Consider the following 24,561-nt stretch of genomic DNA (forward strand, 5'->3'; position numbering starts at 1 on the left):
CACCGAGTCGCAACAGGCGCTGCAGGCAAACTCGTTGCGAGAAACAACCTTGACGGCGTACGGAGCACGTACTCTCGAACAAACGTCGCGCGTACATGGCATCACGGCGTTTTTGAGGCGACGGCAACAGGGCACCTTTGTTGTACGACGCTTCAGCTGTTCCTGCACCTGCACCCCAACCATGGGCCAACGTGTCGTGTCGTACATCAGCTAGACGCAAACGGTAACCGTCACGGGTGAGACAAGACCGAGCGGGAAATGGTCAAGACTAAGCAACGGTTGAGCGACACCACGTTGTCCTGTAGTCGGCATCAACGGCCGCGCGAGGGGTCTATGACAGTGATGGACAGGCCAGCTGGATGTTACAGCCCAGGCCCTCAGGGGCGAGGCAGGTGGCTTGGCTGGATGTTGGATGGATGGGTGGATTGATGGCGTCAGGGATGGCGGGCTGCCACAGTTCCGGCCCCTCCAAACGTCGGATCACGGAGTCAGTCGCAGGCCAAGGCACGCAACACAATACGCGGTACCCTGTACCCCGTACCCCGTACTCCGTACCCCGTAGAGTACTCCGTATATAAAGTGCAAGTGCTGATGCTGGCCATTGTCTCTGGGAGGGCGTGCGTGTCGTGCATGCGTGCATGCGTGCATGCGCACATCAAGATGTGGACGCGTGGTTGCTTTGCTTCGGCCCTTGCCAACCTGCGGATGCTTCTGCACGCTCTGAGCCTCGTATCAAGCTGCCGTCGGGAGATCAGGGTCGGACAAGCAAAAGCTGCACAATATTGTACCGAGTTCTGCACGAAAACGTGGTTGAGACGCCGCTTTGCGATTGATTGGCTTCAACGTTGGTGCCCACGGTCCACGGACGGCAGAGGACGGCAGCCTGGAGCGGGCCAAGAATCAAGATGTCGGGGCCCGAGGTGCTAATTGGTAATACTGACTGAAGGTCGAGCCCCTCGCTCCGTGGACGCCGTGGACGCCGTGGATGCCGTGGACTGCATCCAAGCCGAGTCGCTGCTTGCCGTCGAACAGCAAACGAGTCACCATCACCATGTTATTGAGAGTTTTCCCTGTTCCAAACCAGTGCATCCATTCCAAGCCCGGCGCAGTTCTTCGGCATGCGTGCAAGTGCGCAGTTGCAGTTGCGGGACATGTTGGAGTAGAGAGGACGGCAATATGTATTTACTCCAACTTGCTGCGCAGTAACTACTCCGTAATGCCATCATGTTTACTTGTGGTCGAGTCGTCATTGGTGTCAGTTGAGCAGTGGGCAGTGGGCAGTGGGCAGCGGGCAGCGGAAATGGAACCCGCAATGCCCATATCAATCAATCCATAACCCATCATGCCTTGTAGAGCGCCTGATCAGTTTTGAGGTTCGGCAACGCCCTAGCCGTGACTCTCCCTTTGCCTGTCGCCTCCTCTCGGAGTAGTCCTTTCGCCTTCTTCTTCTTCGTCTTCTTCTTCCTTTTTTTTTTGGCGGCATATTGCCGGCCCAACCGTCGTCATCACTTGCTGCGAGCCAGCGCCGTTGATCTTAACCCGCTGCCAATCCTTGTTGTTGGCGTCTCGCCCGGGTCCTCACCCGCGGGAACCACCGCTGCTACATCAACAAAAACAACAGACAGATAGACGTCGACAATGACTTACGCACCCGGAAGCCCCGAGAAGATGCTCAAAAATACGAGTTCCCGCTGAAAAGCTTTGTCGGCGTCGGCCTTGTTTATTTTATCACGGGTACGACGAGGAAATTCAAGTGCCAACTGTTGTTTGCGCCGCGTTGCCTCGACCCATCGAGTCGTTCAACATTGAGACCTCATGCTCACGCTCATGCTCACGCTCACGCTCACGCTCATTTCTAATCCCCGGGTAAAAACAGGAGGCGTATCGACAAACCGTTTTCTTCACCCGCACCGACGGCATCCACCCGAGTGCATTTTCTTGTGCCCTGAAAAGGTTCCAAGTCCATCGTCTACATACGGACTAGGAGCAGCCTGCAGTCCACCCGAGCTTCTGATTTGGCGAATTTGACTTTGCGCCAACCTCCAGCAACGATCAACGTTGCCCATCCGAGCCTCGCCAGACCTGCTGATTGAAAACTCGCTGCCTTCGCCAACGTCTCCACCATTGAATCCACCAACAACACTTGAACCCACACGGGGCCTGAGCTAAGCTACTGGCACCGGCCATTTCGACCTCTAGGGAACATTGGGCCACAGACCACGGAGGACCCAGAGACCGACCGGGTTGACCAGGTTGACCTAGCTGGCTGGCCTAGCTGGTCGTGGGTTGATCGAATAGTAGGACGAGGGACCGGCAGAGGGAGATAACAACTAACTGTGAACCCCCCCCTCCGTCTCTCGCCTTTCGGTGCGACAACTTGTCTTCGTTTTTTGCTGCCAACCCTCGACCCTCGCCGCAAACCCGCAGTGTGAGTGTGAGTCGTACAGTATGAAGGTACGTTGCCGTCCATTGCTCAAGAGCGTCGTCATGCGCGTCTCGCCTTTTCATCTGCGCATGCGTGGCCAACGCTGCGTTTTGGCCCTCGTCACTGCGCACCCTCCCGTGCCAACGGTCTGCTCCTTCTTTGCCTCGAGAACCTTGGCATGGGCAAGCCATCGTGTGCTTCCTTGCGCCTTCTTGTTCTCACACAGGTGCACCTGCCTGCTTGCTTGCCTACGCGGCGACACCGCTTTGGCGCCGCTTTCCTGCACTTGACAGTTGCTCCTTCCTTTGCTTTGTCTCGCTTTCATTTTCACCCCGCACTGAGCAACCAACTGTTTTGCTACGCCGCCATGATCCCGCAACTGGGACATACCCAAACCACTCCATATATTTAACAACAGTTCTCGACTTGCTAATATTCATGGCCCTCATACAGGCTCTCCGTCGGTCCATCAAGGGCGATAAGGAAAAGCAGAACCACGTCTCAATAGGAAATAAGTCTGCCGTCGCCATTATCCCACCCAAAAAGGTCGGTTCCTGAACCTTCCACCTGGCCGCACATCCTACCCACGATCAGCCCGTTCATTCCCTCCCGAGGCCACGCGGCACATGTCGAATATCGAGAGATGCGCTTGCAGTTGGGTCCGGGATGCTGGCCCTTGTTCCTTCTCCCTTTTCCTGCTTAGCCTTTTTTTTTTTTTTTTTTTGGCCCCCCACCTATCCTGTCTGTTTGCCCTCGCCTCGGAAGGGTGTTGTGTGCTAACAATTTGGTCTCCCTGCAGGTGATTCGAGCGTTGTACGACTATGAAGCCCAGTCATCGCAAGAGTTGAGCTTTTCCAAAGGCGATTTTTTCCACGTTATTGGGCGCGAGAACGACCAAGACTGGTATGAGGCATGCAATCCTGCCCTGCCTGATGCCCGAGGCCTTGTCCCGGTCGCCTTCTTCCAAGCCTTGGGCCGTACCGAGCGAGACAGCGCCCAGTCAGACAATGGCAGGCCGCCTACCGCAAAGAGTCCCGACCATGACTCTGGTTACAGCGAGAATGCCCCGCATCCCATCACTGCTGCCGCACCAATCACCCACCGTAGTACCAAGTCTACCGATATTGACAACAAAATCTTCGCCACTGTCATGTATGATTTCGAGGCCCAGCGGCCAGACGAGTTGGGCGCTACCAAGAATGAGCAAATCATCATCATTGCCCAGTCCACCCCGGAGTGGTTTGTTGCCAAACCCATTGCAAGATTGGGCGGTCCTGGCTTGATACCCGTCTCATTTGTCGAGATCCGCTATGTCAGGACAAAAGAGGTCGTCCCAAACGCAGTGGAAGCCGTCAAGAGGGCTGGAGTTCCGAGCGTGGAGGAGTGGAAGCGGATGGCCGCAAATTATAAGAACAGCAGCATCACTCTGGGTAAGTTTGAGGCTGGCGCAGGCGCAGGCGTTCAGCAGGCTGTTGAGCAGGGTATGGAGCGCTTGAGCCTCCAAGCAGGGAGACCGAGTACGCAAAACGGATCACAGGTATGAGCGCATTTATTCGTCCACCACACGACTGTCGCCCCAGCCTCATTGCTCATGTTCTTCCTACTAATGATTGCCCTACATAGCACCATGCTGCGCAACAGAGTGCCTCTCAGCCCCAACAATACGCTCCCGACCATGAACAATTTGAACTTCCCGCGCCGACCAAAGCCTGGATCCCTCGATACTGCTTTGCCGAAGACAAATATTGGTTTGTTATCGTGGCTGTTCTTCAAGATGGCAGGTACTGGGAGCTCTCGCGATACTACGAAGATTTTTACGACTTCCAGATTGCCCTTCTCACACAATTTCCCGCAGAGGCTGGTAATGGCGGTTCAAAGAGAACCCTGCCATATATGCCAGGCCCTGTCAGTTATGTCACCGATGCAATCACTGAGGGACGACTACACAATCTCGATGCCTACGTCAAAAATCTTCTCGGGCAGCCGCAATACATTTCGCATTGCAACCTAGTGAAGCGGTTCTTTGCTCCCCGTGAGGGAGATTATGAGGTTGACGCAACATATGTCGAAGAGGAATTGCGACTTTCAGAGGGCTCACAACAGCCCCCCGAATCTCCTGGAAACGGCGGTCCTCGAACCAACCTGAATGAAAATAGCTATCCAGGACCCTCCGCTGCTTCTCGACAATTGAGTAACTCGCAACAGGGTACGGGCCCTCAGCCACAAGGTCAACAAAAGCCACCTTCCGTGATGAAAGTCAAGATGTATTACCAGGGCGAATATAAGAATCTCCTCGTACCACCCGAAGTTGACTACCAACAGCTGTGTGGCCGGGTACGGGATCGATTCAACCTCAGCGCGGATAATCAATTGCAACTATTCTATAAAGACGACTCATCGGGGAAAAAGCTCAGTTTAACGAACAACAATGATCTCGACTTCGCGCTTCAGCGGCGCGAGAAGCTCGTCCTCTTTGTCGAAGTTCTATGAGAGATTTCGTCACGAATTTGCCGACGTCCTGGTTTTTTTTTTCTCAAGCCTCACACCGAGAAAACAAACCAGATCGATGAGCTCATAGCATGCTCGCATCTGTTTTCCACCTGTTTTTGGGTACATGATTCGTAGCTGAAGGGCGGTTCCATTTGCGACGCAATGTGTTTTTATGCGGCTCCCGTCTATCCCTCTTGGAGGCGGCTGCATTCGAGTCTTTCTGTCCTCGTCAACAATTTTCTTTACTAGGATGCAAGCCTTCATGTGGTCAGTAAGGTCACGGGAAGACTGCATGTTTCGACTTCTTGTACAGGGGTCTTGCGTGGGCGCTATCTGATATTTGTGGGGGAAAACAGCATTTTGACTTGTCCAATTCTATTTAAATAGGGAGGCTCTGGCCTGGGGACGGCGTTCCGGAAGCTGATTTGACGAATTGCTTTTGCTGCTACGCATACGGCGACTTTATACCTTGACGAGGTTGAATGCCCGAGGAGCAGAATGGTGGGAGGAGACCACACTCGGATGGGGAAGATGACACGGGGGACGGTGATGACGAAGAAGTGGACCGAGTTGGTGGTTTTGAGATTATATGAGCATGAGAAACGAAGTAAATGGAAACGAAGCCAGTTGCGCGGCTTGAACTGCTAGGGGCGCCACTTTGATACACAACAAAACCAAGTCGCAGCTGGGAGAGCCTAATGACTGCATATACAAGCACTTGACACGGCCGTGACCATTGATACGTATCGAATGATTTTAGTCTTGAATGACGTGTTGCCCAGCAAGTGTGTCCCGAATCGAAAGCCATGATTTTTTTTTGTGCTTGGACATTTTCGCCTCTATAGTCATCTACCTGTACCCAAGGAGAGGAGGATATCACGGCAAACAGTCTAAGCAGACAGAAGGACGCAAAAAGCCCCGACGCCTCACAATGCAGAAAGGAACCATGGACAGAAGGCCAAGACTTGCGGAGACGAGCAACTCAACGAGTGGCAGACGGTGAGGAGCCAGAGCGAGCGTCAGTCCAGGCTTGCCATCAGGCTTTGCCGGACCTTGAAGTTGACCACTCCCCCGACGCCGAAAGCGGGAAGAATGCGGCAGACTCTGGCGGCGGAACTTATAAGCCAGTTGGACCGAACGAGCTCGAAGCGGTCGCGCCAAGAAACGGCCGCGGACCGAGCCGGGCGATTGTACAGATCCAAGCCGAGGAGGTGCAGGGGCGTGGAGAGGAGCTGCACCGCGGCGGGGGCGACGAACTGCGCGGCGGTCTGGCCCGACGCCCACCTCCTCAGCGGCGCGGACAGGCGGGGGTCGATGAGCGGCGCCAGCAGGGGCGGGATGTTGAAGGAGGCGAAGACGGTCAGGCAGTCGCGCAGGGTGAAGAGGGCGTACGAGGGCAGCGGGACGGCGCGGGGCGCGGCGCCGACGGGGCCGAACATGCGGACGAACGAGCGGTCCTTGTACATGCACAGGCCGACGTTGGCGGCGGACGAGGCGGCGAACTTGGCCGCGCCGGAGGACGTGGTCGCCGCGGGCGTGTCGTTGACGGTCGAGGCGGCCGTGTCGAGCGCGTTGGCCGTCAGGTACGTGCCGCCGTAGAGCGCGAAGACGAGGGCGCAGGGGCGCGAGAGGAGCGCGGCGGCAGGTCGCAGCGTCAGGGCCCGGGCGGAGGCGCGGATCGAGTCGACGAGGGAGCTGCGCCCCGAGGCGTGTTCCATGATGGACCTGCTTCGTGAGCCGGGGCACGGGAAGACGTCGATGGACGGCACGCTACGTACCGGTCAATCATGGAGATGAGCGGCGCGACCAGGACACCGGCGCAGGCGGCGCCGGCGGCGTCGGCGGCCAGTCTCCACGCCAGGTCTTTCGTGTTCCAGCGTGGTGCGGCGGCCTCGTCGGGGACCTTCATGGCGAGAGGAGGGCGAGACCGTGGGAGCTGCGAGACGGCCGGGGCGGGACGGGACGGCGGCCAACGAGCCTGGCCTGGTGAACGAGCGAGGTCCTCTTCGACCGTGGCGGCTTCTTCCTCCAGAGTTGGGGTCGGTGGACGACTGCTGCGGACGCACTGCGCCCTTGCTGGACCCTGTTGTCGCGCAAGGGGCGCCGAGGCCGGCTCTGGCGGAGACGGAGCGACAAAATGCTGCATCTAGACTGGTGCTGGGGAGCCCCGTCCTCGGGCGCGGCTGCGCAGACAAGACGAGAAAACGGCGCCAGAGTCCAAGGCCTGGCTCCCGGAACATGTCTGAAGATGGGATCGAGATGCGAGGGCAAAACACCCCGAGTGTACGCGCCCACGTCCCACGTCGGGCAACCAGCATTCGAGCGCTGGCCGGGCCGGGCGGCCAGTCAGCCAGTCGGCTGGAGCCGGCTTTCCCGAGATCGGAGACGGGAGGTGCCTGCCGTCGGTCGCAACGAACGGATACGAGTGGCCAGCCAGTCCTTTCTGGGGAATGCGGATAGCCGCGGCTTGAGGCTTGAGGGCTGGCAGGCTTCAATCGAACTGAAGCGGTCTCGAGCACGTGCCGTACCTAAGTTACTTGGTACCGAGCTGGTGGTGGGCATTTCCTCGCACAAGCATTCGACTAGTACTCGTTCGCGGCTTCTATTTTACGCGACTTCCACCCCCGTTTCACAAGCAACTATGGCCATCGAAAAGTCCGGACTCTCCTCAGATAAAGCATGCTCACACAAGTTCTGTAGCAAGGGGGCGGACGATTGATGCCTTTGCTATGCTCCTGCGACCCAAAAGTTTCCACGGTAATACACACATCTGTGACTATCAATGTCACGCCCAGTTCCGGTGGCTTCCTCCCCGGCGTCGAGAGGCCGAGTCTCATTCTCAAAGTTTGGCTTCACCCGCACTAAAATTCAAGGCAGAACATAAAAGCCAACCCGAGTTGGTGGGTCCGGCAGCACGTGTCAAACTGCCAACGGCGAGTTACGTCACAACTCCTGAGACATGGCTGCCGAAATCAGGAACATGACCAATGTCTTTTCATAGCACTTGGAGACTGACTTCTAAAGAGGAGGAGGCGAAGGCTTAATATTTACCCGGCCAAGTTACCTAACCTACCTCGAAGCGCCCATGTGATTACACGGCTACCGTGGCGGTGACCAAGAGCATTGCGGCAATGAGGGATCCGGCAGCCTGTGGGAGGATTGAATGATCAATCACCATCAGCGTCCTTCTATCAAAATGAGCAACAATCGTCGGGCTCGCTAAACATACAGCATGGGGCAAACATCTACTCCGCAAGAATACAGATACGTATGTATGCAGGACACTAAAGCACCTCCTCCCAACAAACTCTCAGAGGTGAGCATAGGCTCATGAAGCCGCATTTGGTGTGCCGTCAACAGAGGAATTTTGCTCCCGCATGGCTATAATTAGGGACGTAAGCTGGTCAATCTTCTGATGCAGTTCGGCGATTTGACCCTCCACGCCCCTGGGTTCCTCCACATCATCCCCATCCCGTCTCTTTCCGTCAGCTTTCAAAAGAGTCGACTCTTGCGACAGTGGAACGTGTCGCCTACTATAACCAGACAACGATCTTTTGTGCATTGAAGGCCGACTGCTCTTGTTCGACTCGCGTGGTCCCCTGAAACTGGTGTACTCGCCATCTTGCGAGTTTGGTCGGATGTACTCGTACAGCTTGATTGCTCCAACAATCGGCAAATGCGTGGCACGGAGAAGGATGATTCGTCCCGCACGGAATTTGCCGACTCTAGGAAGGATATATCGTAGTGGCCGAAAGATCACCATTGCAATCAGATTGAATGGCGGGTAGAAATGAGTCAGGCGGTTACTAGTTGATGCCTCCAGCACATACACGCTGTACACATAGAGGTACTCTTCTCTTGCCTGCGTAATGACACGAGAAAAGCTATTTGAGAGCATACCAGTAAGTGACCCCTGCAAGAGGATGGCCGTTAGCGTTATGAAAATAATCATAAGAGGCGGCCCAAAAATGGGGTCAATCTGATCCATGATGTCGAATCCGACGTAGCTCGATCCGAAGAAGATTTTCGTCAAAATTCCTGTCATTCGGCCAAAGGTGAAGGCATCACGGCCAATAAGAGAAAAGGTGGTCAGGAAGCCAAAGTAAACAATGACAACCAGTACCATGAATTTCACAAAGTCCTTTCCCATTTCTTTCAGGCAAGGTATCAAAGTTCCCCAGTATGGGCTCAAGCTCAAAATGGAGCAAATTCGCGGCATCATGAAAAGAGCCTCGAGAGACAGAACATTGAACGCCATCTCATTCATGGTGACATTATGTTTGGCGAGCCCGATTATTCCTAGGTTGATGGCCAGCAGGGACAATACCCACTCAAACATGGGCGCAAAACTTACTTAGACCAGCAAACAGAAATCCAATCAGGATCATGATCATGTCAAACACGTTCCATATGTCTGTGGCGTAGAAGATTGAGCCGGCATCAATCCATTCACTCAGTTCATCGTAGAAGAAGGCTGCTATCCAAATAAAAAGAAACACCTCTGTCACTGTAATTCGAGTGTCATCGCGGGTGATGAGAACCGAGTAATAAAGACATAGAAAGACGACGAAGAAGAGAACTTCCCAGGCCTTGAGGTATTTCGGCACACGAAGTCGTGAGAACGGATCTGAGGTGTGCGGGTTATAATAGCGTGGTTTTTTCACGGAGTTGACCGAGAGGGTGTCCCAGAATACCACATCGCCGTTCCAGATGCCAGTGATGATCTTTTGGACTACATGTTGACTGAGGAAACGTTTTGCGTTGGCAATTGCAGCGATCTCCAAGGCATTCAAACTCTTAAAAGCTGCTGTTGGGTCCGCCTCGTCGTCACTGTCGTCACCCAGATGCGTCAGGCGTGAAAGAGAGGTTAGCATCTTCGTTCGCTTCCTGGCACTTCCAACGACAATGGCTGGTAACTCCTCGTCACAAGAGGTCCTACGAATCAGAAGAGGGGAGGCCTCCCCAGCTTCTTGATCATGGCTCGCCTGTTGCGAATCGTGTTCATGCACCGGAGACACAGGTATCTCATGCAGGCAAAAGTCGACTGCCTGTCTTTCACTAAGTCTGGTGAGAAATCGCCATGCCGTGATCTCGCAAGCAAACGAGCGAGTCTCACTTATACTCAAGTGTTCGTTTGCGGCGGCATAATGCCATTTCAGGGCGCTTTTACGCCAGAAATTATTAGCCTCATGTGACCATCATCATTTAGGGGCACCGCCTGCGGTACGAATGCTTCATGAAGTGTAGATAAACAAGAAGCCAGTGAAAATACTTACAGCAGGGCGTTCACAATAGCGGGGTTGGTGCAGTTCAGGCTGAGGTGCTCAACTAAGACACGGACACAATTTCCTGCCTCCGTCGTCCTGAGCTGCTCAAATGTGCTTGGTAGCTCGATGACATCTGCAAAGTAGCTGGAAGTGCGAGCAGCGAATTAGCGCAAAGTTCAAAGGGGTTGCAGTGAGCACAAGCACCCACAGGGAAAGTTTCTTGACAACGTCGCGAAATGAGTCGTCTTCGGCAATTTCTGGCATATCAAAATCATATCTCGCAGACACGGGGCTGAGGTCCCTAACGGCCTGCGGCCGCATCCTTAGCCGGATGGGCATCCCAGCTGCTGTTACGTCACGAACCACGCGTGGGACTGGACTAGCAGGAATGCCGTGGAAACGGCGAGGCCCAAGGGGAAGGAAGCTGCAAGCCACAGTGGACTGAGAGACGGGTAATGGATGAGCAGTAGTTGGGAGATACGATAAGGTATGCACGAATGTTCCAAACGGGACGATGGAGAGGAATACGGATTAGCAACGATGAGAGTAGATGGATGTTCAGGTTGAATCAACGATGAGATGGTGGTCAAGCACGGGGTAGACGCCACTGCCTAACCACATGGCGCCAGTGCGTCGCTCCTGCCGATTTATCATTGCACGTGGAACCAATCCATGGGGCCAGCCTCCAGCGAGGGCAAGCAGGTGCCACCGAGCCCGGTTGGCATCAGGGGAACTGAGAGACGCCTTTGAGGATCCCATCATTTAAACGCATAAAATGGTCTTCTAAATGCTCGTATCACCCTCTTGCAACGCGGCACCTTTGCAGAACGCTCTCTGCAGAATGCAGCGGTGCACGCAAGCGCGCGAAGGAGGTCCTTGGTGAATAGTGGTGCGTATCGTGATATTTTTGGTCCCATGCACAGACCAACTTCCAGTGGTTTGGAGACAAAGGGCATCGACCGGCCAAGGGATGCAGAGGATGAGCCGAGACGAGCCAAGATATACATAACTACCCCGTACGTATACTGACACCGGGATGGAATCATGCTTCGAGCTCGCGTCTGGCAGCTCGGCATCACCACCACTGCAACATGACAACAAGTCAGCACTCGGTAGTCGTAAACTTGAGTGTCGATTACACGCCGAAGGGACCCGGAACAGAGAGCACGGAGAAGTTACATGTACATCTCGTCGTCTCTAACGCCGTGCCACATACGCTCACACACACACACACAGTGGTGACACATTGCACACCGACATGGGAAGCCAACCGACAGCAGCAGCGACGACTGACTGACCGACCGACCGCCTTGATTGGACCCATTGAAACGAAAGCACGAACATTGAACGTCGACCCGAGCGAGAGAGCGAGAACCTGAGAGGCAGGCAGGGAGCAGGGACAAAGGAGCAGAGACGACGCCCGGTGGGACGCGTCGTTGAAGCGCTGCTCTCTGCGCTGCTCTGCTTCGTGCCCATTCCGTAATAACTACTGATCGAGTCCCTTGGCAAGCCCGCCTGGCTTGGCTCGTGGCATCCCTGACTCCCAGACTCCCGGGCAACGGCAACGCGGCGGAGGGCAGGCGTTGGACAAGAGAAAGATCCTGCAGGCTTAATTATTATTATGCTACACATAGTACGATGCTGCCGGCCCTATGGGCCGTGCTGTTTGGTATGTTGGTGGCCCTTGCCAAGCGACGACATGGCTCAAGCCTCAAGGCGTCGACGTGACACGTCTCGAGCACCGAGTATTGCCTTTTTTATGCAACTCCCAGTCTTTATTATCTCGTGCACGCACCCCAGCCCATTGTTGCCTTGTTGTCATCTGCTGCTTTTTTTTTTTTTAAATCTCTCTGCTAATATCTATCACTCATCCCCAGATTGCAGCTTTGCGTCGACAATGAAGGCTTTGCTTCATCGCCATTTTCCTTGCATATTCCACTAGTAGTTCGTTGCGCCAACCTTCAGCATCGTCCGCATCCCATCCGATCCCATTCCATCACACGGCCTCGCACGACAGTCACGACAGTCTGGGGACGCTGCTGCGCAACAGAGGAGGAATCGACTAGCAGAATGGGCTCGAATCACTTCTTCACGCAGCGACTGCGGCTCCCGCCGCCCACGGCTGCATATTTCGTGTTGTCCACTCTGTTTACTTTGGTGGCTGCCAACGTCCTGCCACGAGAGACGAGAACCGTCGCGCGCGCATTGAACGCTGTGCCATGGCCACTGGAAACACCAGCCCCTGCGTCGTTATCCTCGGAGCTCTGGCGCCGGCAGTCGAGGAATACTATTTGTGGTTACATAGGAGGTGATCCCCTTCTGCCGGCTACATGCCTAGCAGGGTCTCACTGTGCCGTCGACGTCGAGAACAGAGCTATAGGCTGCTGTCCCAATGGAGGACCCTGTAATGCGGGAATCTTCACCGGATGCGTCGACCGGAACAGTGGCCCGCAGACGGTGGCTGACCCTTACGTATTTACATGCCGCGGCAAGAATGTATGCTACAAGAACATGTTTGAGGGAGGATATTTCCAGTATGGGTGCGGTTCGGCTTCCGGACTGGCCACAACTGTCGTTCGAGCTGCGTCGGGGAGGGAACCGTTGGACCTTGTCACCGTTTCGATAAAATTGACTGCGACGGTCACGCCTCTGTCAAGGCCTACCACGCTGGCCTCGGAGCCATCAAGGACGTCGGACTCTAGCACGGATTTGAAGTCGCAGGTGGCCAGTGGCGAACCGTCAAGTCCATCTGAAACGAACGGCGGTGCTGCACCAAGTAGCAAGGGAAGCAGTTCCAAGAACACAGGAGCCATCATAGGAGGCACGATTGGGGGAGTTGCTGCCTTCCTTGCTCTCGGCGCTCTAGTTTTGCTCTTGTGGAGACGAAAGTCGAGCAATGTCCGTCGTGGCCCAGGATATGAGAAGGATACCAGATACATCAGGTAAGGCTTCATCATTCGTGAGCAAAAGTCATCGCAGCAACTGACACGCGCGGTCAGCCCAATGGCAGCAGCAGCACATCCAGAGTTTGAGCCACTCCCATCCTCGCACGACGCTTCCGAGGCCAGACTCGACACTGCAAAGTCCCACACCACCCCGTCGCAAAGAATATCAGAGAGTGTTAGTCCCGAGAGCAGCCTTCGGAGTAATCCTCCGCTGCAACCATACAGTCACGATGCCGCGCCCGCGGCAGCCAGGAGAAGTGGTGACGCCACCTGTGATTCCGATCGCGTGCCATTAACCAGGGAACTCGAAGACTTTTCTCACGGATTTAACTCGGCGTTGGAAGGTATAGAGACCGACAGCGACGTCGAAGCAAACCAAAACACCATGGCGACATATCCCGGACCTCGCAGAGCCGGCGGCCGCGGCGGTGGCGGGGTGCTCTGGCAACAAAACCGGAGACGCAGCAGAAACCTAGCCTGGATGTAATATCCGGTGGATGCTCTGTTTTCTGTTTTGTTTTTTATTTTTGCGGGATTGACACGAAAAATGATTCTTGGCGTGGAGCAGGGGCGTTATAAGAGACGGAAGGGGACTGAACTAACGTTGCACGAAAAAAGAGTGATCCCCAATAAGAACATTATATCGGAGTAATCAATGGTTCCACTGATTAGTGTTGGAAAAGCCGGCTTGGTTGAAGCAGTCGGGGAGCCGACGAGAGCTTTTTGTTGAGGACCTCTTGGGATTCGTGGCTGTTGATTGTATATTGTAAAGTAGCGTATTCGCCATGGGCCTACAGCAGCAAATACCAATACCCGTTATTCACGTCTCTTTTTTTTTCGCGTTTCCTCTATCCGTTTCGATTTCTTTACTTTTTTCTGTCCTTGCACACATCCTATTTCCGAGTCGTATCTGTCGTGACGACACCCTTAAGAAAACCAACCCACATCACGGCGGTGCATCCCGGTCAGGATGGTTCTCCCACCTCATCGCGGTCTCCCCTCTCGCGACCAGGCTCACATTCCAAGGCTTCATCTCCAAGACGGTGACCCTATTGACGCGGCCGGGTTTGAGCAGCGCGCCGGGCAAGAACAACGACTGCTGCGGCCCGACAATCCAGTACCGACCCAAGTTGAAGCCGTTGATCCAGACGATGCCCCTTGTGCCGCCGCGAATGGTCAGGTACGTGTCCCTCAGGGAGAAGGGCTCGCCTTCGCCCAGGCCCGGCACCTTGAACCGGCCCGAGTAGTAGACGGGCATTATGCCCTTTTGGATGCTGCCCACGAGCGGGCTTTTCAGGAGCGGCGGCTCCTTGCACGGGACCTGGCGGATCTTCCAGCCGACGACGACGGAGTCGCCGACCGTCACGGTTCCGTTGATGCCCTTGAACGGGTCGTCGACGCGGCTGCTGCTCGCGCGGCCGGCGTTCTCGACGAGCAGCTGGAGGAGGTCGCCTTTGTTAAGGGAGAGGTCCACGGCGGCCGGGCGCGTGTAGAAGCTGTCGATGGTGCCTTTGCGCCGGTTGTTGACGTAGACAATGATTCTGTCGCGGGGGCGGTCGCCCGCTCGGAGGGTGCCGCGGGCTGGTTTCTGCACTCTGTGCTCGTAGAGGATGAGGCCTTGCGACTGCTTCAGGTTCTCCATGTATTCGGGTGTCTGGCGGGTCTTGGTGTGCGCGACGGTGTCTAGGATGGATCCGTATGGCTTCAGGTGGAAGGCCTCGGTTGCCATGAGCGGCTCGTTCTCGGGAGGGTCGGGGATGCCGCTCGCATCCGGGACGTGTTTGAGGATTTCGCTTCGGAGGAGGTGGTAGAGAGGTGTGGTTCGGCCTGCTTCGTCAAGGGGAGAGCCGGCGTAGTGGCTGTTTGTCCAGGGCATAGTCCTGTTGCCCGTGGAGAGGGAGCCAGCGCTGAGCCCGAAATTTGTGCCGCCGTGGAGCATGTATAGGTTGAGGGACTTGTTGGCCGACAGGGCCTTGTGGACGTTGCCGAGGTAGCTTTTCACGAGACCGGGTTCGTCTTGAGTCTCGTGGTGATGTGCTGCTGAGCCGTATTGGAGCGGTTTCGAGATATATGCGTCCCCGTCGAGAAGGGGCCCCGGAGACGGCGTGTCCGCGATGGCTTCGTCTCGCACGCGGGCTCCTTGCGGTCCGTCGTATGCCGCGGATAGGGCGTGGGGGATCTTGCCGTCCTCGGGCTGCAGGCTTTCTCCGCTGTCGGCTGTGTACAGGGGCACGTCGAAGAGGGAGGCGGTGATGTTGCGCAGGGCTTGTTTGTACTGCATGTCTCCCCTGTACGAACTGTCGCCGTTCTCAAGTTGCACCATGATGATGTTGCCCCCCCTTGTGACTTGGAAACGGGCAAGGTCCCTGGCGAGGCGGGCGAAGTACTTCTTGGTGGCGTGGAGGAATGGTTCGTTGTACCTTCGTACTTTGAGGCCGTGAATTCGTGAGAGCCAGTAAGGCAAACCACCCCAATCTCGCTCGGCGCCGACATATGGTCCCGGACGGAGAACCACATACATGCCTTCTTTCTTAGCAATGCTTACAAAGTCATTCACGTTGTTGGCTGGCTCCTTGCCCTTCCATTTGCCCTTCTCCGGCTCCATCTCGTTCCAGAAGACGTGGCTGAAGATGGTGTTGATGCCCATTGCCTTAGCGGCAACTATTCTCTGCGGCCAAAAGTCGTACGGTATCCTCTGGGGATCCATTTGTCCACCAATAATGACAAAAGGTTTGCCATGGAGGAAGAAGCCGGTGCGGTTGTAGCTGAACGCAGCCAGCGACGGTGATGTAGCCGGCGGTGATGTGGCCCCTGATAGTACAGCAGAGGCTGTCGCGGCGAGCACGGCCTGGAGGAGATGCATTCCGAGTGGTTTTTGTTGTTGAGGATGGAAGGAAGGACGGAAAAGAGCGGCGGCCGGTACATGCTCTTATGTTTGGAGCGTGATTACGGCATCGAGGCTTCTGTATGTCATGGTTCGACGAAAATATGTGTTAGTTGCAACGGCGGGAAAGGGCTAAACCTTAATGTCTAGTCGGAGTAAGTATAATCAGTACTTCCTCTGATACAATACGCTTGTGTTAGTTTGTCAAATGATTTGGCACGCCCCTAATTACGCCAAGCGGCTAACACGGCTCATGTCATCATGTTTGGCTACATGCATTGTGGTTGTGAGGTTTGATTGATACTGGCGTTCAAATCAGGAACTTGTACATGAGACTAGCTCATGACAACCCGGAAGGATGTCCCTGGGTATCCATCCCGTGAGGAGAGCCGCACGAAACAAGGCGTATTTTCGTGCTTGATGATGTTGCCATCTTGGGTTTAGTGGTGTAAGTGGCTGGATTCGGGCGAGAGCCGGCTGTGATACCTGGTGGTTTGATAGAGCCTTGGGCATGGGCCTTTTTTTTCTTTTTGCGATTCCGGAATGTAATCAGTGTAAGTCGCGCCTGTCTTCTCTCCAAACGTCACTTTGAAAGTTGTCCTGGGAATAAGTGAAGTTGCATAGTCTCGGACATCATCAACACAAGCAAGGCCTCCCATGTGTATTAGCCTGTGACAACTATTCCCAAGTGCTCCTAAGACGAAGAGGCCTTTGCATATTCCTTGAGGTTGTTGAGATTGTATACACCCAACAAACTGAGTCTAATATCGCCCTTTGCATAGTCCTACGACACCGTTAGCAGGGAAAACCCAGCCACACATAAGCAATGTGAACACACAGAGAAGCTGGAAATTATTTGCTTCTTTAACTGAGTTAGACTCACCCCTTTCTTCAACCCCTCTAATCAATCAAAACACAACACAGCTACATTGAAACTCGTGGAATGCTGGTCGATCGACGCTCGAGTAGCCTAACTCCAGTCGGAGGAATCTGATCAATGTAGCGTCGCCGCCTCGCATCCACAGGCGTTGGCCTATCATTGAGGAGACGAGCATCGTAAAGTATCACTGTCAGATCTGTTGTGGTTGACGTTGATTTCGAAGCCGAAATAACGGCAACGACGCGCATAAAACCCAACAAGTCAGTCAATACAACGACGACGGCGCCTGGCCGGCAGCCTAGTTGAACATGTATCTATCTTTAGCGTCCATCTACTTGGGATACAGGGTCCATGGAGGTCTCTAGGACGCCGGGTTGTCGTGCTTGCACCGATGCATGTACGGCTCGATGCTACATATGTATAGTGCCCAATTGTTGCGAGCCAGCTCACAGGCCGCCGTCTTGTCTGCACGTGAGGTCGTACGAAGTTTAGGCCGGCTGCATAAGCCACACTGCGACGTGACACATGGCAAATACAGAAGAGAGGTCAGTCAGAACGACTCCGGCCCGGATCAAGGTGGAAAGTATCATGAGTGATCCAGCATCCCCACGATCTCTAAAACCCTAGCCGAAGCAACGATCCAAATGTGGGATAAAGGCAGCCCAGACTTGTCCCTAAAGAGTCGTCCAGGCCGTAGATTTCAATGCCATGACTACAGCAACCTCTGGTTTCATGGATAGACTCTGGCTCGCGTCGTATGAAAAAAGCGTCTTAATTCTGTCACCTAGAGGTGCCGCCACAGCAAGCTGTTGATGGAACGCGCGTGTGGTTGTATCACGTTCAACACCGGCTGCAGTGCAGGTTGACATGACAAGCTTACCCACCACCACATGGTGACGGATTAAGACGACGTTCTGCGGATGTGATGCGGGATATGCAGTATTCCGCCCACCTTTCAAGGGAAAGTCTAGCTCTGGGCACTCGCCAGTAGCTGCACAAGGCGCAATCGTAATAGCGCTGGTAAAAAGATGCACCGGACCAAGGGCCAGTCCGACATGGCAGAAGACGGATTCCTGTGCGCGCGCAATGGTTTCATCCTCGACAGAGCCAACTATTTTCGGTCTTTTCATGGCCCTCCCGCTTGAAGAGCCGAGGAGATCGGTGAAAACAACTAGATAGATGGCTATCGATCGTGTACAAGACAGCCAAAGGGAATCGGGGCCATGTTTCTGTTGATGGTTGGGCAGGTGCTAAAGCCAATTGATACGTGTTCTTTGATGGAACGGAAGTCAAGTTTGCATAACTTCCGTCTTTTCTGATGAACTGCATGCAGCAGAGTGTTCTTTTGTCGGGAAATTATGTTACCGAATGGTGTCGAATGCTCAGGGTCTTCTTCTACACCATGCCTGGTAATCACCTCTTGGATCAATCACCAACTATGGACTTACTTTTCCGAGAGTCCCAGTAAGTACTAATGCGACTCTCTTTCCTTGGCTTGAGAACCAGTCGCCCAGTAATATTCGCGAGGACTCCACGTTTATTCTGCCGCAAGCTCGCCGAGTGACCAAATTTTGAGGCTCGATTCATCCAGGATCCTGCAGCTCGGTCCCTCTTCACCATATACATCGCCTCGATCATATGTGTCGTTGATGTTGGAATGTTCCCACCCCCCCGAACAAGTGGCAAGAACTGATCCGCTTTGGTGCAAAATTGTTGCACAAACCGGAGAATTATGAGGATTGAAACTCCGTGATGGCTGCGTTTCAGCTGCGGTTAGCCCGACTCGGTCCCAAACCACTACACAGCCGTCTTGAGAGCCTGCCCACACCTCAAAACCCCCATCGGCATGTTTGCTGCCTGGGAAGACGTCACAGTTCAGCCTCTGCTGCGACGAGGTCTTCCGGCCAGCCAAGATGCTGAGCAACCTTCCCGAGCCGCGAATATCATAAACCAGTAAGCCACTTGAATGTCGCTCGTTAATGACAAGGTAACGACCACATGGACTCCATAGCACTTGCATGATTCCCTGCCCAAGATATGCATCCGACGAACCTGGCAAATCGGATTCTGATATTCGCCAGTTCGCAACTACGCCGTCCGAGCGATGGAGATCATACAAGCCCATCCAACGTGTCCACGTGCCGGCAGCAACAAGACCAGTCCCATGAGCATCGGGAGGTGAAATATCCAGAGCAGAAACGGTTCCTTTCATACCCACCCCGTGCCCTTTGGAGATGTGCCTGTTGGATGGGATGGTGGGTACTGTTAACACAGGTCCATCCGATCCAGGACGTGACACGTCAAAATAGTCCAGGCGGTTCTGCGAACCGCATATGAAGTGAGTGCCGGGATACTGCCACGCCAGTGAGGTGGGCGTAATGTACTGCTCTGTCTGGAGCCTGATGAGCTTATAATGACCGACTGGGGCAGGGTGAGGTCGGTCTGGGAAGGCATGATAAAGATGCAGCGGATGATCTCGACACCCAACAAGGATTGTTTGCGAGGCCGGTTCAGGCAAGGAGAAGAATGGAGCAGGTGCTACCACTTGGGTCGGTTCAGGTAACTTGATTTTCGCCTGCGGTTCCAATTGGCGAGTATCGCTGTCGAAGTCTAACAGATCCGCGGGCAGGACAAAGGACGAAACAGAATTGTCAGAAGACGCCGTGATTATCGTCGTGCCATCGGCTGTCCATTGCGCAGAAGAGTAAAAGAGGCGACTGGCAGACGGCTTGGAGCATTCTGCTGTAGGGTTTGCCGAATGTTGCGCCAATAATTTTGTCTCGGGCGGATGTGTTGACGCACCATCACGTGGCAACGATGGTACTACTGGTTCGTGCTCCATTATACGCTCGTCATGTTGGACGCGTTGGATGCGATGTATTGACGGCAGGCCCCGGAGTTGTGTATTGATTCAGAAGGAGTAACCGAAAGCCAGCAAGCAAGTCTTGCCCCACGTTCCGACATAGCACAGTGTGATGACCGATGGATGACCCTCCGATCCCCGGTACTCAAAGGAAGCCCGGGAACCAATGCCAACTTTGGAGCACCGGGTACTTAAGTACCTAGGTAGTTACTCCGTCCTGGACTGGCCTGCTCTTGCCCAAGTTGACACGAAGAGATCCTTGACACCCAACACGGAAGTACTCTGAGGGAGTAAGGAGTGCCGCGCACTCACTCGGACCGCTCGAGCCGCTGCAGCAGTACCACCCACGGAGTACCATCAGGCCATCAGAGCAGCGCCAGCCATGCTGTCACAACGGAGCCACACAACGATGTCGGCGCGGTCAGGCATGTGGGTCCTGGCGCTTGCTCCGGGCGCCTGCGTCATCAACTGCATGTGCTGCTGGGCGGGCTCGATAGCCTTCAGATGTCCACGGCCACGGCTGCCTCTCCTCTTCCCTGGTACTTCGTATCCGCCCGTTTGGATGTCACCTCCTCAACCCGACCCATATCTCCGTATCGATCCTACTCTTCCCAACTTCAGAGTCGACAGCTTCAACAGCTTCCGTTTCAGCTGTTGTCGCTCGCCGCTTTGGCCGCTTCGGAATTGCTGCTACTTTTGGATCCGTTCAACAGCCTCACACTTATTCGCACCATTCTCTTCGATCTCGGTTCCCTTCTGCGCCAATCTCCCAGTTCGACATGTTTATTATGCTTGTTTTGACGCGCACCTTGCATTGATATACCCGACGCGAAGCAACACAACAATCCAATCCATCGCGAAACATCGCCTCTTCTGTGCCAACGCCGCCCAGTCAAAATGAATTCCCTATTTTCAGATCCGCATTCTGAATGCGAGGCGCTCAAGAATCCTTCTTATCTTGAACTCGTGATATCCATGTATGTTGCCCTACCATGTCCATCGGCCTGTCCTACGCCTAGGTTTCTGACGCGCAGCTCTACAAAGCCTGATTCTACTTGGACTCTTGATATCGTATCTTCCACAACATTATCGAATCGTTTCCCGAGGAACCGCGGAAGGCATTTCTCCATACTTTGTTCTTCTCGGAACCACATCCGCTACCTCGGGCTTTGCCAATATCTTGACTGTTTCACAGTCCAGGGCCGCCATAGGGTGCTGCAAAGAATTGGAGGCATTTCAGTGCGCTGCTGGATTACTGGGTGTTGCCCAGCTTGGCACGCAGTGGGTCTGTTTCACGCTCATGTATGTTGAAACCAATCGCGTCTGTTTTGGTGTTTGCTATGGTTCCTTGTCCGATTTTTTTTCTTTTTCTCTTTTTTCTGTGTGTGTGTGTGTGTGTGTGTGTGTGTTGTATTGACTCGACGGCTCTAGACTGGTTCTGTTTCTCATATTCTTTCGATACCGAGATGCAACGATACCGCCTGAGGAGCTTGCAGGAGAATCCCCAAAATGGCAAACCGCGGTCGGAGTCGGCCTTGTCTGCGTCGTGCACGGCTTGGTGGTAGTCATCATCACGGGTGTCTTCACTATTGCCTTGCCGGACCATCTGACGGCTTGGGCAAACTTCTTGGGCATCATGGCTGCAGTTCTGGCGGCAATCCAATACTTTCCACAGATTTGGACCACATACCACTTAAAACATGTTGGGAGTTTGAGCATTCCGATGATGTGCATCCAGACTCCCGGAGGCTTTTTATTTGCCGCAAGCCTCTATGCCAGACTTGGTCCAAACGGATGGAGTACATGGGCAATTTATCTTCTGACAGCCATAATGCAAGGCTGCGTCCTAGTCCTTGGTGTCTACTATGAGATGGCGGCGCGACAGCATGAACGCCAACAAACGAATCAAGATGGCGACAGTTCTTACCACTCTCTGGAAAACCCAGCGGTACTACGGCCTTCACTGGCGGGCAGAACTTACTCGGAGGGATGGGAACGAGGCTTGCCAGGCCCTTTTACGGGCCATCCAGAGCGATATGCTGAAACTGAGGATGACTTGGACGATATGCAGGAGCGGGAGCAAAGGGCCGTCGAACGGGAGAACCAGCCTTTGCTACGTCCCGGCGGTATTGGGAACCCCCGAAAGAATTATCAAAGTACCAGGAAGCACTAGGGGAAACTAGATACCGGCATGTGTGCAGTGGGAAATGCGCGGTTTGTTCTTTGGGCGTTCTCTTGTAATGATTGCTCCTGGTTGTGGACATGGGCATTCCCGCGAAAGAGATTTCAGAACAGAGAATGCATTGTGTTGTTGTTTCATCAGATCCGGGAGACCGCATCCTCTCCCTTTGCTACACCATTTGGAGATAAGCAGCGTCTGCTTCAGACAAGCTTCTGCCATGGGAAGAAAGGACGCTTTGTCTCACATCTGAGACTGGCCATGTAGAGACAGGAGCTCAGCCTACGATACGGAGTAAAACCAATTGCATCCTGACCGGCTAATGGCTGGGAAACGACAATTGACTGGTACTTTTGCAATGAAGTTTGCGACCTCGGAGCACCTTGAGTACTTAAGTACTTACTTAAGTGGGCACGTACCTAGGTTATTAGGTACTTAGACAGGTACCATGCAATGTCTTGGACGAAAGCATCAGATTGCTTGCTTTGGTGGGGCGCCCTTTTAAGTGCTTGCATCCCGTTCTTCCCCATGAATCATGATAGCATTGCAGGCTGGCCAGTTTGGAGGGCTCCTGGCGTGATCAGTCATTGATCAGATCAGAGAAGAACAGAGCGGAAACTATTGCAAGTCAGGTATTCGGAGCCATGTGGTCATGTGGTGACGTGACATGTTGGTGCATCTGCCAAAGTTCCGAAGACAGATCACAGATGTGTGCGTCGTGCCCCAGCCTATGGCAGGGCGCATTCGACCTCGTGGGCTCCACTGTCGAGTCTCGGCCAACCACATCGCATTAACCAGATTGATCGTTTGCGACCCTCGGGACGCACCATATATCTGTCTTATCACGAAGAGCGTCGGCGAGGACCGCGACGTTTCCGACTTGGTCGCAGCCCGGAGCCTGTGACGAATTACAATCATCCTATCCTTCAAGGCCAGGTGTGCCGTGTCCAGGCCCTCGACTGCTGTCGTGTCTCTGCTCTCTGCTCCATCCCCCTACCCCCTACCCGTGTCCATGGCCATCCACGGTGCGGTTCCTCCGCCAGAGGAACACATCAACGTTCCTGTTCATTTGCAGCCGCCGTCCACGCCGGTGAAAGATGGCGCCATCGACATTGATGCGTGGACCATGTCGGCACTGCAATCTCTGAGCATGTCCCCGGTTGCGCGGGGGACCGGCACTCCCTTGTCTATCCCGCTGGACAGTGAAGCGAGCCCAAAGACACGGACGCGTGCCGTTGCATTCAACGCGTCCGGGGGTGAGGATGCCCTTCCGCGTCGGCCGCCCTCGAGGCGGGATAGCATGAGGCGCCGAGATGACCTGCTCAAGGGCAAGGAGGGGAGCCGCCAGCGCAGGCGATGGGAAAATGGTAATGCTTGAGCCGCCCCCCCTTCCCGCGGGCCGCAGTAGCGGCTAGAGCTAGATCCGCTGCTTACCACGTTGTCCAGACCGACTTGTTGGTGTTCCCAACGTCCAGCCGCCGGCGGCAGCAGACTGGGAGGTTCGGCCGACACATCCCGTTCAGCGGGTGCCGTATCAAGTGGCGCAGTTCTGGGACCGCGGCGTGCGTCAAAGGGTTGAGGAGAAGTCGGCCGAGCTCCGGGCCGTGCGCAAGCAGAAGCAGCTCAAGGCTGGAAGTGCTACCGGCTTAGGCGCCGGCGAGGTTCCCCGGGACCTTCGGGGGATGGCGAAACGCACCCCGGCCATCCGGAGTTGGGTGCATGCCATAGAGGATCCTGTCCGGCGGTTCCTCTTTGAGGAGCAGGACCGACGCGCCGAGTCTGCACGACAGCAGCGTGGCGGAGATGACATGCCGGACGAATCTGAACTAGACTCGGACGATGAGGAGATTGTATTCGTGGGCAGAGACAGTGCAATGCGAGAGCTGTGCGAGAAGAAGGAGGCTCGAGATCGGAGGGCTAAAAGGGCGGTCTGCCAGGAGGCAGGTCGTGCCGGAGTTGTGTTCGACTCCTTTGGTGAGGGAGACAGTGCCGTTTTTAAGTAAGGCATCGTTCAGCCTGCGACGTCGCGTGGGGTGGTTGCTAATGATATCTAGGCGCTGGCTGGCTCACTCCATATCCGATTACTACGGCCTTGCGTCGACGTCTGTGACCCAGCACAACACATCATGCCGCGTCGTACACATTGGTCTGAAGCGAATCCACAAACTCGACGGGTCGTGGCTGAAGAAACTGCCCCGTCCCTTGTGGGAGTTGTGTTGAATACGGAGCACTGTGTATGTATTATCTGGTATCGCATAGAGAAGCACGACTTGGGCACATGTCACAGAAGCGCTTGTGGACTGACAGAGGTGTCGTTTGAACTGTGACATATTGTTGACGGGACTCTCCCTTGTATAGTAGGTGGCTGCTATCATGGAAGGTTTAGAAGCGTGACGTGAGGCTTCGATGAACCACTTGTCTACTGCCGAGCTAACTCCGTAAGGAGCGGTGACTTGTGTCTTTCACCTTTGTGTCAGCCACGCGGAAGTGAAGTCTCTCGAGGCTTCGAGGTTCGCTGAGCAGGGGCTGAACAGGTCAAAGTCTTTGCCCAGGTGCGCCATGTTTATCGAGCAGTCAGCAGCATCCTTTTACATTCATTTCGTTGCTCATGCTCCACGCCCGGAGCCC

General features: G+C 54.6%; 7 protein-coding genes across 7 annotated transcripts; 4 read left to right on the forward strand and 3 right to left on the reverse strand.

The window, feature by feature from the left end:
* Positions 1-2,863: 2,863 nt before the first annotated feature.
* Positions 2,864-4,915, forward strand: MAM_05119 (MAP kinase activator; the record flags this gene model as incomplete). The annotated part of the gene is made up of 3 exons (XM_040823917.1): positions 2,864-2,971; positions 3,225-3,962; positions 4,049-4,915. 3 exons carry the CDS (start codon positions 2,864-2,866, stop codon positions 4,913-4,915), a joined length of 1,713 nt encoding a protein of 570 aa, XP_040678076.1.
* Positions 4,916-5,934: 1,019 nt separating this feature from the next.
* MAM_05120 (uncharacterized protein) lies at positions 5,935-6,824 on the reverse strand (the record flags this gene model as incomplete). Its single annotated transcript, XM_040823918.1, has 2 exons — positions 5,935-6,640; positions 6,694-6,824. 2 exons carry the CDS (start codon positions 6,822-6,824, stop codon positions 5,935-5,937), a joined length of 837 nt encoding a protein of 278 aa, XP_040678077.1.
* A 1,419-nt stretch (positions 6,825-8,243) lies between these two features.
* On the reverse strand, positions 8,244-10,521 carry MAM_05121 (Ion transport; the record flags this gene model as incomplete). Its single annotated transcript, XM_040823919.1, has 4 exons — positions 8,244-9,214; positions 9,270-10,078; positions 10,192-10,326; positions 10,391-10,521. The coding sequence occupies 4 exons, from the start codon at positions 10,519-10,521 to the stop codon at positions 8,244-8,246; spliced, it is 2,046 nt and encodes a 681-aa protein (XP_040678078.1).
* A 2,172-nt stretch (positions 10,522-12,693) lies between these two features.
* Positions 12,694-13,614, forward strand: MAM_05122 (uncharacterized protein; the record flags this gene model as incomplete). The annotated part of the gene is made up of 2 exons (XM_040823920.1): positions 12,694-13,124; positions 13,182-13,614. The coding sequence occupies 2 exons, from the start codon at positions 12,694-12,696 to the stop codon at positions 13,612-13,614; spliced, it is 864 nt and encodes a 287-aa protein (XP_040678079.1).
* Positions 13,615-14,073: 459 nt separating this feature from the next.
* On the reverse strand, positions 14,074-15,990 carry MAM_05123 (Glycoside hydrolase, family 35; the record flags this gene model as incomplete). Its single annotated transcript, XM_040823921.1, has 1 exon — positions 14,074-15,990. One exon carries the CDS (start codon positions 15,988-15,990, stop codon positions 14,074-14,076), a length of 1,917 nt encoding a protein of 638 aa, XP_040678080.1.
* A 4,661-nt stretch (positions 15,991-20,651) lies between these two features.
* MAM_05124 (PQ loop repeat protein) lies at positions 20,652-21,927 on the forward strand (the record flags this gene model as incomplete). The annotated part of the gene is made up of 3 exons (XM_040823922.1): positions 20,652-20,731; positions 20,955-21,056; positions 21,186-21,927. 3 exons carry the CDS (start codon positions 20,652-20,654, stop codon positions 21,925-21,927), a joined length of 924 nt encoding a protein of 307 aa, XP_040678081.1.
* A 1,018-nt stretch (positions 21,928-22,945) lies between these two features.
* Positions 22,946-24,153, forward strand: MAM_05125 (uncharacterized protein; the record flags this gene model as incomplete). Its single annotated transcript, XM_040823923.1, has 3 exons — positions 22,946-23,300; positions 23,380-23,932; positions 23,988-24,153. 3 exons carry the CDS (start codon positions 22,946-22,948, stop codon positions 24,151-24,153), a joined length of 1,074 nt encoding a protein of 357 aa, XP_040678082.1.
* Between the last annotated feature and the right edge of the window lie 408 nt (positions 24,154-24,561).

This window comes from Metarhizium album (genome assembly GCF_000804445.1).
Source record: "Metarhizium album ARSEF 1941 chromosome Unknown scaffold_12, whole genome shotgun sequence".
NCBI classification, from domain to species: Eukaryota; Fungi; Ascomycota; class Sordariomycetes; order Hypocreales; family Clavicipitaceae; genus Metarhizium; species Metarhizium album.